Genomic DNA, 13,056 nt, shown 5'->3' on the forward strand with positions numbered 1-13,056 from the left:
CAAAAAATTAAACTAGTTTGTGCAAGGGCACGTTTCAAATTCTGCTCAGATAAATTAGTTTTCCTAATTGATTTAATTTCTTTGATGATAACTTGCAGTGAGCCAAAGATTCCAAGCCATGCTTTACAAAGTTTTGGCGTTCTTAGGTAACGTATTTAATTCAACACACACATGGATTAATTTCTAGTTTAATTAGTTGTAACAATTGATTTTGGCTGAAATTTAATTACCGCATTCATTCTTGACTTAATTTTGCAACTCTAGTCCCTCCCATTAAACACATCGGGGAGAAAAAACAAGCGCATTATCGGGCAGCTCGGCTCGTGAAATTGTCGTGCAAGCAAATTTCAACTCTAAATGACTACAAGACTTATAAATCAATTGTGGGAAGTGCATTGCTTCTCGCAGCAAAATTAGGAGTTAAAGAGGTTGTGGAAGAAATATTGGATTCGTTTCCGGAGGCAGTTTCTTTTATCGATGCAGAACGTCATGATGTATTCCAATTGGCAATTATACATCGTCAGGAAAAAGTTTTCAACATCATATATCAGATGAAACTATATAAACAGGCCTTGTGCCACCTACTTGACAATAAAAAAAACAATATGTTGCACTTGGCGGCGAGACTGGCACCTCGAAGCAATTGGCAATTTTACCAGAAAATGATTTTCACCAGTTTGGTTTTCCGATGATGAATCTCATTCTGTATTCCAATTGGCAATTTTACATCGCCAAGAAAAAGTTTTCAACATCATATATCAGATGGATCAATGTAAACATGTCCTGTTCCACGAAGTTGACAATGAAAACAACAATATGCTGCACTTGGCGGCGAGACTGGCACCTCGAAGCAAACTAAATCGTATTCCTGGTGCAGCACTTCAAATGCAACGTGAGTTGCAATGGTATAAGGTAATTAACTCATTTCAATTTGGTTTAATGATTATTTAGGAAAGCATGACTTAGAATCTTACATGCACGACGATCAATCTTAAATTTGAGCTTACTGATGATGAAAGAAGACAAAACACTTTTTTAATTACACTTCTCAATCAGGAAATCGAGAAATTTGTGCCACCCAAATATAGACTGCAGAGAAACAAGGATGGAAAAATTCCCGCAATACTATTTACTACAGAACACAAGGACCTAGTACATGAAGGGGAGAAATGGATGAAAAATGCAGCAAATTCATGCACAATTGTGGCATCCCTGATTGCCACTATAGCGTTTGCAGCTGCAATCACTTGTCCTGGCGGCAATGACGATAGTACTGGCCTCCCGATTTTCTCTAAAGAAGGTGCATTCACCATCTTTTCCATTTCAAATGCATTATCTTTATTCACTTCCGCCTCTTCTCTATTGATGTTCTTGTCCATCTTGACTTCACGATATCAAGAAGACGATTTTCTTTATGTTCTTCCCAAGAGACTGATAATTGGTCTTGTCACCTTGTTTCTCTCCATAACAACCATGATGGTAGCCTTCACTGCTACTCTCTATCTTGTGGTGGGCAAATACGAGGAAAGGATACTAATTCCTGCAACAGTAGTAGCTAGTGTTCCAATCTATATTTTCACGTCCTTGCAGTTCCCCCTCCTCTTGGATCTAATCTATTCCACATATGGTACCATTTTTGGCAAATAGTCCTAGTATTCATACCTCCTCCATTAGATATGGTCACTGTTTGGCAGGGGCATTGATAAGGTTGGGTCTGTTTTGTAATCGAAAATTTCTATGTTTCATAGACATTAAACATAAACAAGATCATGAAATTTGTATGGCTTCATGTTAGTTTGTATACTATGAAATGTTAGTTAATTTATACATAAATGATAAATATCATAAAGATAAATACCTAATTAGCAGTGAAAAATTTCAAATATTTAAAATTTATTTTGCCACAAACCTCATCGGACTTTCAGATCAGGTGCACACTCGCAGTACGAAAAGTGCACTCTACTCGCAACTCAAATACCCACTCTTCAAATAAAAACACTCATAAAATATGATACTCAGTGAATTTCTATAAAATCTTATCTGATAAGGTTTATGAGATGAAAATCAACTAGAATTCAAATTTTAAAATTATCTCACTTAGGGATAATTTTATTTTAGGATGAAACTCATATCATCTTGCTTTAATCCTGATTAGATTCACTCATCTTCATTGCTTTTGAATATTAATTATAATATTTATCTACATCTCTCACTCGAGTATGATGAGTCAACTAATACCCTAAGTATGAGTATAACCTCTCTTATTAGAGTAGAGTTTTATACGATAAAATGGGCCATGTGGTCTGTCAGGTATAATTGAGAAAAAATAGGAGCAAAATATTCATAAGAGAGTCTTTAGTTTCAATATGATGAAACATCTCACTGTACCTCAACTTAATATTATTTCATGTCCTATATGAGAAATTATTACTTCATATATATATACATATTCATAATTGTTCAAATATCACAATTGTCTTGGCCGGAGAATATATATATTTATGAAAACGGCTAATCCTTTTTCTTGTACTCATATTAGTTAAGTTTTGTACTCCTATTAGTTAAGTTTTGTGAAAGCATACCAGAAATAGGAAGGCAGATACTGAATGAACAAAAGACAGCTTTCAGAAACAAGGAAAAGGAAGAAAAAGACAATACATATTAGCGTTTGGGCAGGTCCAACTATTGTCATCCACAAATAAAAATTCCAACCAATACCTGCCGGCAATTTATGCATAACAAGGGAATTGACCTCAGGTGCAATTTTGTTTTTCTTCTCTAGAAATAAAAAATAAAAAATAAAAAATAAAAACCTATCAACCCTTATTCCTATTAAATGGGGTCAACTACACAGATTCAGTAGAAGAACTAGAATAGCCTCCGCGGGCATACCCCAACAGTTGAAGACGGACACGAGTTAAAAAGATTTAGACTGTAATCGCTATATAGCCGATGAGGGGTTCATGTTCGATCATTGGCTGCTGGGTTCTATGATTGACCTCCCCTTCTCTCTGTGGCGCTGGCGGAGAAGGGGCCCTTAAGGTGAAGAACTTCACCTTTTGAAGAATCAATGCATATTTATTTATTTAAGTTTTCAGGAAAATAGATAGTTGGATATGAATAAATTCTGACATATGACAGAATTATGCATTGAGAAAAAAAAAATTGAAAAGAGACATAAAACTTTGTAAAGTCCCCTGAATGAAGATAGGAGATTATGTGAAGGAAAAATGATGACACTAAGAGTGTCATATAGATGGAGTAGCAATGTGTACCAAGTGTAAAAAAAAACAAATTAAAGTTGCACCATAGATTGTTAAGAAATGTAGAACAAATTAAATGTAAATTCAGAAGATATCATACAAGTGCAAACAAATTTCTGGAAAGTATAACTTATGAAGAAAAAATTATCTGATGCATTAATTATTAGAAGTGTTACAGAAAAAAGATTTGACAAGATTTATATTCCTGTTATAACTTACTGTTATAACTTCTAAAGAACAAATTCTAGAGGTCCAGATTCCTGAACATGGGCAGATTAATATTCCAATTAAAACAAATGTAGCAAAAACCAGATTGCTCCAAACATTGAGGGATGTATAACAAAATGGTTTTTGTCATATTCTTAATTTTTTTTTAAAAAGGAAAATACTTTTATTTTCTACTCATCTCAAAATAAGAAAGAAAAACCACTATATCCAATAAAGAGTAAAATATGCCTTGAACTAATGAATAGAAGTTGTAAGGTATGGATGATCTGAAACCACCTAGAAGACAAAAGCTAGTTAAATCAAGATCAAATTATATCTCATCCAGGAAGAAGGAATACTGCATTCTAAGCTTCAGCACAACTGGAACAACTTATTTGGTGTTGTATTTTTATTTACCCACAATGGTGTTCTAGCACCCCTGGCTGGACATACCTGGTGCAATAAAGGAAATAGTTATGCGATTATATTTTTTAGCTGTCCGAATTTTAGCTACAAGTTTTTGTAGCTCTGAAAACTATTTAAAATACATCATAAAATTCCGTAATATGCTATGAATGATACCTATCTATTTTACATAAAAATGATCCTTGGTTACTACCAGAATCATCTTATGCAGTGATAAAAGCACTGAGAATCATCTTTGAGACACCAAAAAAGACCAAGAAATCTTCACTTGATTGACATCTTAATTGGCTATTGTATGTAGCCGCGAGCAACAGGAATTTTACTCCTCGGAATAAATGTTTTGTACTACAACTTCATCTTGACCATTGCGATTCAGGATAACATTCATCAGGCCATACCTCAATTCTTGAATAGAGAGTAAGTCAACTGCAACCAGCTCGATCTTTTGAGGTAGCAACTTTCTGATGTTATTCAGTGATACAGGTACAGAGAATCATCGTTAAGACAAAAACTTAGAAATCTCCACTTGTTTGACAGTTTACTGGCTATTGCCACTTCAAGTATTTACCCACCAGCAACCGGAATTTTTTCCCTCCAATATATATATATATACATATATTTTCTCCAAAAACTTGACCATCTGAATAACATTCCTTTGACATCCTTCCCAATTCTCGTGTAGAGTATAATAAGTCAATCCACTAAGCTAGGTTAATCTTTTTGGCGAGCAACTTTTCAATCTTCCCACACAAGAGGCAGGTATCCATATTTAGAAATATGCAAAGGAGAATTCTTATTGTATTTGTACCAGGACAAGAGTGCTTCTAGCATAATAGGAGCATATTAGCATTGAGAAATGCTTGAAGTGCACTGTTTGAGACTAATGCAATCTAATATGCTCTTAGGAATACCGTGATTATGAAGCATGAACTACAGTTCTTGAGATTAATGAGATTAAATATGCCCCTCAGGGACGCCGTGATTTTGAACCTGATAAAAATGTATGAAATCTTCGATTTACCTCCACCACGCTATGGCCAGGAATCTTTTTCAACTCTTTTGCTTCCATTAACTCTCTCAGTCTAGTTACATTATCCCACTTACCAGCTTCAGCATAGATATTTGCCATAAGGACACACACAGGAACTAACAGTTTGTGAATCAAATTGATACCATCTTTCAGCAACAAGCTCAGCTAGCTCAACATTACCATGGATTCTGCAAGAACTGAGTAGAGCTCCCCAAACACTGGCATCTGGTTCAACTGGCATGCTCTCAATAAACTCAAAAGCCTCCACAAGTTGGCCTACTGGACCAAGAAGATCCACTACACAAGCACAGTGCTCTAAACGAGGCATTATTGAGTACTCTTTTGTCATGCTCTCAAAGTGATTCCTTCCTTCTTCTACTAAACCAGAATGTCTACAAGCTGCTGTCAAGACAGCAATGAAGGTAAAACTATTTGGCCTTACTTCTTCTTTTTTCATCTCTGAGAAGAGATCCAGAGCTTCATCCACATGACCATGGGATGCACAAGCTCCCATAATTGAAGTCCATGACACAACACTTTTATATGGCAACCTATTGAAAGCATCCCTCGCCAAATCCAGGTTACCAGATTTTGCATACATGTCAATCAAAGCATTTGCAATTGAACTGTTGGTTTCAAGACCTTTGCTTCTCACAATATCATGTATCCATTTCCCGTTATTGAGTGAGCCCAGATTAGCACAAGCTGATATAACACTAACCATAGTGATGTAATCAAATTCTACCTTTTCAGCTTGCATTCTACGGAAGAGCTTAATAGCATTTTCACCATCACTGTTCTGCTCATAAGCAGCAAACGTGGCATTCCATGACACCAGGTTTCGGACTGACATCTTACCGAACAAAGATCTGGCAGTATCAACATTTCCACACTCACCATACAAAGCAATCAAAGCGTTAGCTAGTGAAATAATAGAATCCACCCCCAATTTAACAGCATAACCACGAACAACTTTCCCAAGGTCAAAAACTCCAAATGAGCGCAGGCAGGAAGAATAGTCACAAGTGTAACTGCATTCGGTTGAGTCCCTAGTGCTACCATCTGTTGAAAAGTACCCAAGCCTCGTTCAAAAAATCCATTTTGTACATACCCCGCGATCATTGAAGTCCAAGAAACTATGTTCCTGACCTCGATTTCACCAAAAACTAATTCGGAACACAGAATTTCACCACTCTGAGAGTACATTGTAACCAAAGAACTCTGCGTAAAAACATCCAAAGTAAATCCAGTCTTAATTATGTTACAGACTTACAGTGGACTTGTCGCCCTACCCTCAGACTGAGAGGACAGCACAAGATCGAACAACGGCAGGAAAAGTATAGCTGTGGGGCAACATTCCAGCTTGATGCATATCTCTGAATAAATTTATGGCATCTTCACAAGGACCCAGATTAGCATAACCCCGAATCACGGTGTTCCAGATGAACACATCCCTGTCAGGCATTAAATCAAACAGTTTGCGGGCATAGTCCTTCGAAGGAGCTAAAGAAGACGCCAAGGTGATGAGTTTGGTCGATAACAGAAGGTTACGGTGGGACCCATTTACAAGGATGAGAGCGTGGATTCGTTCAAGGTCTGAGAGAGAAGAACAGGAGTTCAAAAGGCAGCTAAAACTAGAAGGGAGGTAGCGGTCGTTTATACGGAAGGGAAATGGAACTGGGACGCACAAAATGGAGTTGAGCTTTCTCAGTAGCGTACGGAAGGAGGCGGCAAACATCAACTTCGTATCCCTTTGATAGCACAGATGAGTGAACACCGTATCCCTATCATATAGCGCCCGCCCACTGCCCAATCAATCTTCTTCCCTCCCGGTCCCGGCCCACTGCAATCGCCTTTAATCCTTGTATCTATCTATGCCCGGATAGTTGGAAATAAAGTAAGCTTGTTATTTTTCTATTATTTGAGAAAAATAAAACTTAATAAATCAGAATAATATGACTTTGTTTAAATGAAAAATGGGAAGAAACAGAAGAGAAAAAATTAAAATAATAATTATATTTTATTACTTTTAAAATAAATAAACAATTTTAAAATTTTAAAATTTCATAATAAAAACATTGTATTAACAACAATTAAAATATTTTGACTAAAACTATAATTGAAATTTTTTAGTATATCCTCAGTTCCTTTCTCTCTCTCTCTAACTATTTCTCTTTCGATTGTGTTTTATCTCTTTTTAACACATCTTTTCTTTCCTCTAGTAAGGCTACATAGGCTAGTTGGGTTAAACGAATTAATTATTAACTTGGTTGAGTCGATGATCACCCTACCATTTAGGGAGATCTAAAATGGGGCCAATATAGGGGTGGAATTTATTACAAGAGACGCAGTCTAAGGGATGGAGAATTGAGAAAAGACTAGAGAAAGAGAAAAAGCTAAGGAGATATCGTCGAAGAGAGAAAGAGAGAGCTAAGGAGACTGTGGAGAGAGAGACGGAGATGGTTTTGAGGGAACGTTGAAAACTATCACATCAGCATACATGTATATCATTTGCTGATAAGGTGTTATGAGCGATTTTATGTAGTTTAGGGGCATATTTAAATGTACAAAAAAGTTTAGAATTCTAGAAAAAAAGAATATAAAAGTTCAAAGACAAATATATTTTTAGGCTAAATTCAGAGGTACATTTAGAATAATGAAAAATTTAGGTTTACATAAAAAAAATACACACACACACACAAAATTTAGAGGCATGAATATGCTCTTGGCCAAAATAATTTTTTCATTTTCCCTTATCCCTTCCCTCTTTTTATCTCCCACCCACCATCCAAACAAACAAAATTTTAGCAACAATTGCTGAAGTTGTTTGTCAATGCTTAGACAAAAAGCTTCCACAAAATGTTGTCTGTGACAAATTGGTTCTTATTTTAGTTTTAGTGTTTTAATGTAATAAAAAATTAGTACTGGTAATAGTCAAGTTCTCAAAAACTCTAATTTAAATGAATCTAATCTCATGCCAATTAAACATGAAAAATTAGACCCAATAACAAATTTTTTTAAAACAAAAAAAATGAATCCAATCTTATTAGTTAGGAATCTGCTTCTCGGATATACCTAAAATCATATACATCTCTAGAATGATTCTTGATAATTTTCTTATCAACCATATCCTTAATTAACCATTCTATTTTTTTTTTCAAGTTATGCTAACAAAATAATTCATGCAATGCATAATGTGATAAACAAAAATATATTGACAATGTGAGATTGCACCTTTAAGACATGCATGTATGATCACTTGAATTGCCTTTGTGAGGTTAATTGAGTCCTATAACCCAAAAGAAAATCGTCTCTAGGGTTTGAAAGATAGTTTCTCTTAAGTATTAAATTGTACCCAAAACTGTTAGGATTGTTGATACCATTAATTCTTGTCCAAAGTCTATTCTCTCTCATTCCTCATTTCATGATTTCACGTTGCTTGATTTTCCTAATCTGTACTCAATAGATTCACTAGTTAAATCCTAATTTGTGCTAGGTCAAATTTTTTAAGAAAATTGCACACGTGACAGATGTTCTCAACAAGTGATTAGTGGTGAGGTGATGCATTTGAGCCTATTGCCCATTAGAGAGGGTGTCGCAATTAATTAGGCATAGATTGTTGGGGGTTGATATGTCCATGAATGAAGGGACAACTCGTCATATCTTATGGCACTATGCATGGAGCTCTTATTTACCATCAAACTAAATTTATATGTTAATCTTAAAAATTAATATATTCATGAAATGACCCTCGTAGTAATATTTAAATTAAACATGTATGATAGGTGGATGGAGATTGATGCATCTAATAAGTGTGCTTACAAAACATGTTGAATTAAATTTGAAGATGACTAGGACAATATGGACATTAACAATAAAATTGAAATGCAATTGTATAATGAAAGGAGATTTGGAATAAAAATATAGAATTGAATTGAAGTGAGGTATGCCAAAGTAAATATTTTTAAGACAAATTTCGCCCCCTCAATGATGCTAAATGATCAATGGGTGTTTGTCTCCTAAGATATAACACTTATTCCAAGAATTAGTATATCACAATACTAATTTTGTCGGGTGAAACCAAAATTGATTATACTCTTCTTTGAGTTGAGGAAAGAGATTAGAATCTCTTTGAAAATAATAGTGGATTATAAAAGTACATTAGAGAATGAATGTATGAAATCAATAAACTCGAATTGATTTTGGATTATTGAAATAGAATTACCTCGGAGGGTTCTATTTATAGTTTCCAAGTGTCCAACCATGAAAGGTCATGTTGTTTGATCCAGATTAATCTGGATCTTTAGATCGCACCTATCAGATTTGGTTACGATCTAGTGTTCCAGATTACATCATCTCATAAAAGGTATATATCTCTTCCTTTGCACGTTTCAATTCGAACATGTCCACTCATTCACAATTTGTATGAACGGTTGTGTCCACTCAGCACCCCACTGCACAAAAGCATGCCACGAACATGCCTCTTGGATGCCTTTGTCACATCATCGCCACATCAGTCTACTTGCTATGTCTTTGAACCACTTAACCATGCATTTATGGAGCATTTTCTCCAAAAATTGAATTGGGAGTCAACTCTTTGAAATCCATAGTCAACTCCCAGTGGCTAGAGTTGTCTCCTAGTGTGCAAGAGTCGACTCCTAGTGGCCAGAGTTGACTTCTAGCGTACAAGAGTTGATTATAGCAAAGTTATAGTCAACCTAGTTGAGAGCTTATATATTATGTAGAGTCGAGAGCCTCTCTTTTGGACAGTCAATTCCCACTCAATGACAATCAATCAACTCCACCATTTTGGAAGTCAACTTTAATGACTAAAGCGCACCAATAGGCATTTACAATGAGGGATTATTTTCTCACATTAAAGGACACTTTACAATTTAGAAACTCTTCCAATCCAATTCACACGTTTAAGACCCATTAATTCCTTCAAAACATAATTAAGATTTGAAACTTTAGTTGTCATTTAGAGGGGTCAATTCATAAGTTATTGCACATTATTGCATGCATACTTATATATGTGGAGAATATACTTATATATCACGTGCAAATTTTTTGTAAGTATTATCATTTATATTATTGCGTGTATATAAAAAAATCAATAAAAAAACAACTATTTTGATTGATATAACAACTACCCAACTTTTCTTTTTTAAATTATGGTATGCTTGGAAAAAGATTTGTAAAAAAAAAACGAAAGGGAATGTTCTTATAGAAACATACTCTTAAAAATAAGTTTTATTCAACCCCCAAAGACATAACAAAAAAAAAAAAATTATAGCCTCTTTATACACACACACACACACACACACATATATATATAATTAAACATGCATGTATAGATACCTTGCTTCAGGGATGCTCTATCTTTAATTAAATTAATTAATTAATTCTGTGTGGTAAAATTCTTTGCAACTAGTTGGAAGGCAAGTGTAGTGGCGCGCGGCAAGGTATACATCTAACGGTCACCATTTAATTATCAACTGTAGGTTTTTTGGATCATGTCATGAAATGAAATTAAAGCAGACCAGACAACCAAGAAAAGTCAAATTTTTATATATATATATATATATATTTTAAATATATATACTCCACAAGGTTTGATATCCTCAAACTTCTAGCTAGAGAATTACTCGCTGGATTAATTAGGTCCTGAAAGTCGAGACTAATTGGCTTTCGAAACACACATTGGAGGGTTTCAAGTGCTCAGATTAAAGGGTAATAAAGCACTAAAGCTACAAGGTTTGATATCCTCAAACTGCTTCAAAATCAATTGCATACGTTTATGAAGCTATAGTTTACATGTGATGTTTTCATGCTAGCTAGTACTGTTTTATTTTTGTCGTGAATCATGGTTCAAGAACATAGGTGCAATCATGATTCATTGATGCTTATATATATATATATACACGCATACGCTCTAGCATAAACATAATTCAGACAACCAAAATTATGTATCTACCAAAAAACAAGGATTTGAGCCAAAAATTTTAGACAAATTTTGAAATAAAAAATTTTCTACCTGAAATTTGAGATGGAAAATTATTTGTTTCAAATTAGAGATGGAAAACTCTTTGTCCCAAATTAGAGATGGATTTTAAGACAAATAATTTCCTTTTCAGATTAGAGATGAATTTTGAGATAAAAAATTATTCGTCTCAAATGGAGATATATTTTGAGACAGAATATTATCCGTCTCAAATTTGAGACGGATTTTGAGATAAATTTTTATATTCGTCTCAAACTTTTGATCAATTAAAAATATTAATTTGTAAAAGTTAAAATTTTTATTTTTAAATATAGAAATTAAATATAGTCAAAACTAAACATATTTATTTAAATTAAAGTCTACATAAATATTTATTTAAATTCTAAATATATACATAAATATATTTCATGTGCATATAGCATAAAATTAAATATGTATAAATTTAAACTTTATAAATTAAAAAATATATTAAATGTATAATAATTACCGACGAAAAAATCCATTTCAAAATCTATCTGAAAATTTCATCTCAAATTTTGTGACCAGCAATTTTTCAACAGCATGAAGTCCATTTCAAACACCAAATTAGTCTCTAATTAACTGTTTTCTTGTACTGTACTCGCAAAATAATAAAGAGGACATGCATGTGGTCTTAGCTCTATTTGTTTGCATCCTTTAGTTGGCTTTTCTAGTGTGCATAGCGTACACGCTACTACACGCACTCGAGGTTTACCAGCTGGATGGTTAAAACCGTGAATGAAAGGTTGTGGGTATGGCTTCTTTGTTATAAAAAAATACATATATAATAAAATAAAAATAATTTACCCCCACATCTTGTGGAATGTGATGTAAAATTTGCCCCCAACCTTTGAAAGAAAACATATCCTTCGATCTCTTTCCCTTCTATTTGCATGAACAATTTTTGTTATTAATTTATATATTTTAGAATTTCATTCATCAATTAGGTGTTGTTGGTATCATGAGACTTTTATTTGATTAGTGTCATTTGTCCATGACAAAGATCTTTTGTAGTGTTGGATGTCTTGGTGCCACAAGAATTTTCTCTTCTTTGTGTTGGTTTTTTATCTTTAGCATTCATTGGTACCACACTACCATGGCGGTGACAAATTATTATGCCCTCCAACATTTTTCCTTCCAGAAATTAAAAAGATGTGGAGTAATTAAGTAATGCCAAAAAAATTTAGTATAAATAGTTGAGAGTTCTGCTCCCCCTGTAACGCCCTGCTTTCCGGGCGCGTTATAATTTGGGACAATTCTAGGATAATAATATATATTTTTTTCCTTTCAAACTAATTCTAAACCACATCATTTCTCAAATTCGTTCAAGAATTTTCATTCATTTTTCTCGAAAGAGAATCATTATACACATCAAATGCGGAAGTAAAGATCAAACCTGATATCTTAACATAAATCGAAATTCAAATCTTACATCATAAGCATAAATTCTCAACTAACATTAATTCTAAATAAAATTATACTTTATCATTCCTTATAACGTTCAGAATTTAAAGTAGCAGAACTTAAATACATAGGCTACATAACATACATTTTATTCCTCATGCACTCTATTAAGTGCCATTTAATGTCTCATTTATCCTCGTATCTGTTACAATCTTCATCTGGAACGTTTGAATATTCTAGGGGCAAAGTCTAAGTTAGATGATTAATTATCTAATTAAGGGTATAGAAAACATATTTCGTGCATAAATATAATGTCTTACTCATCGTAAGGGTCAACTGCACCCTTCATGCTACTCACTATTTTTGCGACCACCTATTTTGAAGCCGAGGTGTATGGGTGCACCATTGGTAAAGTAGCGGTGCCAGTTCGTATTCCTTACAGCCACAATGCGCATGATCAATGATATATACGTGTACATATGCATTTCATAACATGTCATGTATGCAGGTTACGTGATGGATGCATATCAAAGTATGTCAATATGATGAAAGCATCCTCGAGGATCGGGGTTTGAAACATGAATCACCTATAACCAACCATTTTTCATAAAACTAAATCCAGTTAGGAAGTACCACTTACCTTCTAAAGCTTATCGGGATACCTCGATATTCGCGTCTTGCCTCGAAATTCGTGCATCACCTCG

The 13,056-nt window shown here is 34.1% G+C and overlaps 1 protein-coding gene across 1 annotated transcript in view; it reads right to left on the reverse strand.

Moving 5' to 3' along the window:
• LOC127806457 (pentatricopeptide repeat-containing protein At1g08070, chloroplastic-like) overlaps positions 1-6,762 on the reverse strand; it is a 48,165-nt gene extending 41,403 nt beyond the window's left edge. Inside the window, exon 1 of the mRNA XM_052343766.1 lies at positions 6,521-6,762. Coding sequence (XP_052199726.1) covers positions 6,521-6,664 — 144 coding nt within the window. The 5' untranslated portion in view covers positions 6,665-6,762. The remainder of the gene's footprint in view (positions 1-6,520) is intronic.
• Positions 6,763-13,056: the final 6,294 nt, after the last annotated feature.

This window comes from Diospyros lotus, chromosome 7 (genome assembly GCF_014633365.1).
Source record: "Diospyros lotus cultivar Yz01 chromosome 7, ASM1463336v1, whole genome shotgun sequence".
Taxonomy (NCBI): Eukaryota; Viridiplantae; Streptophyta; class Magnoliopsida; order Ericales; family Ebenaceae; genus Diospyros; species Diospyros lotus.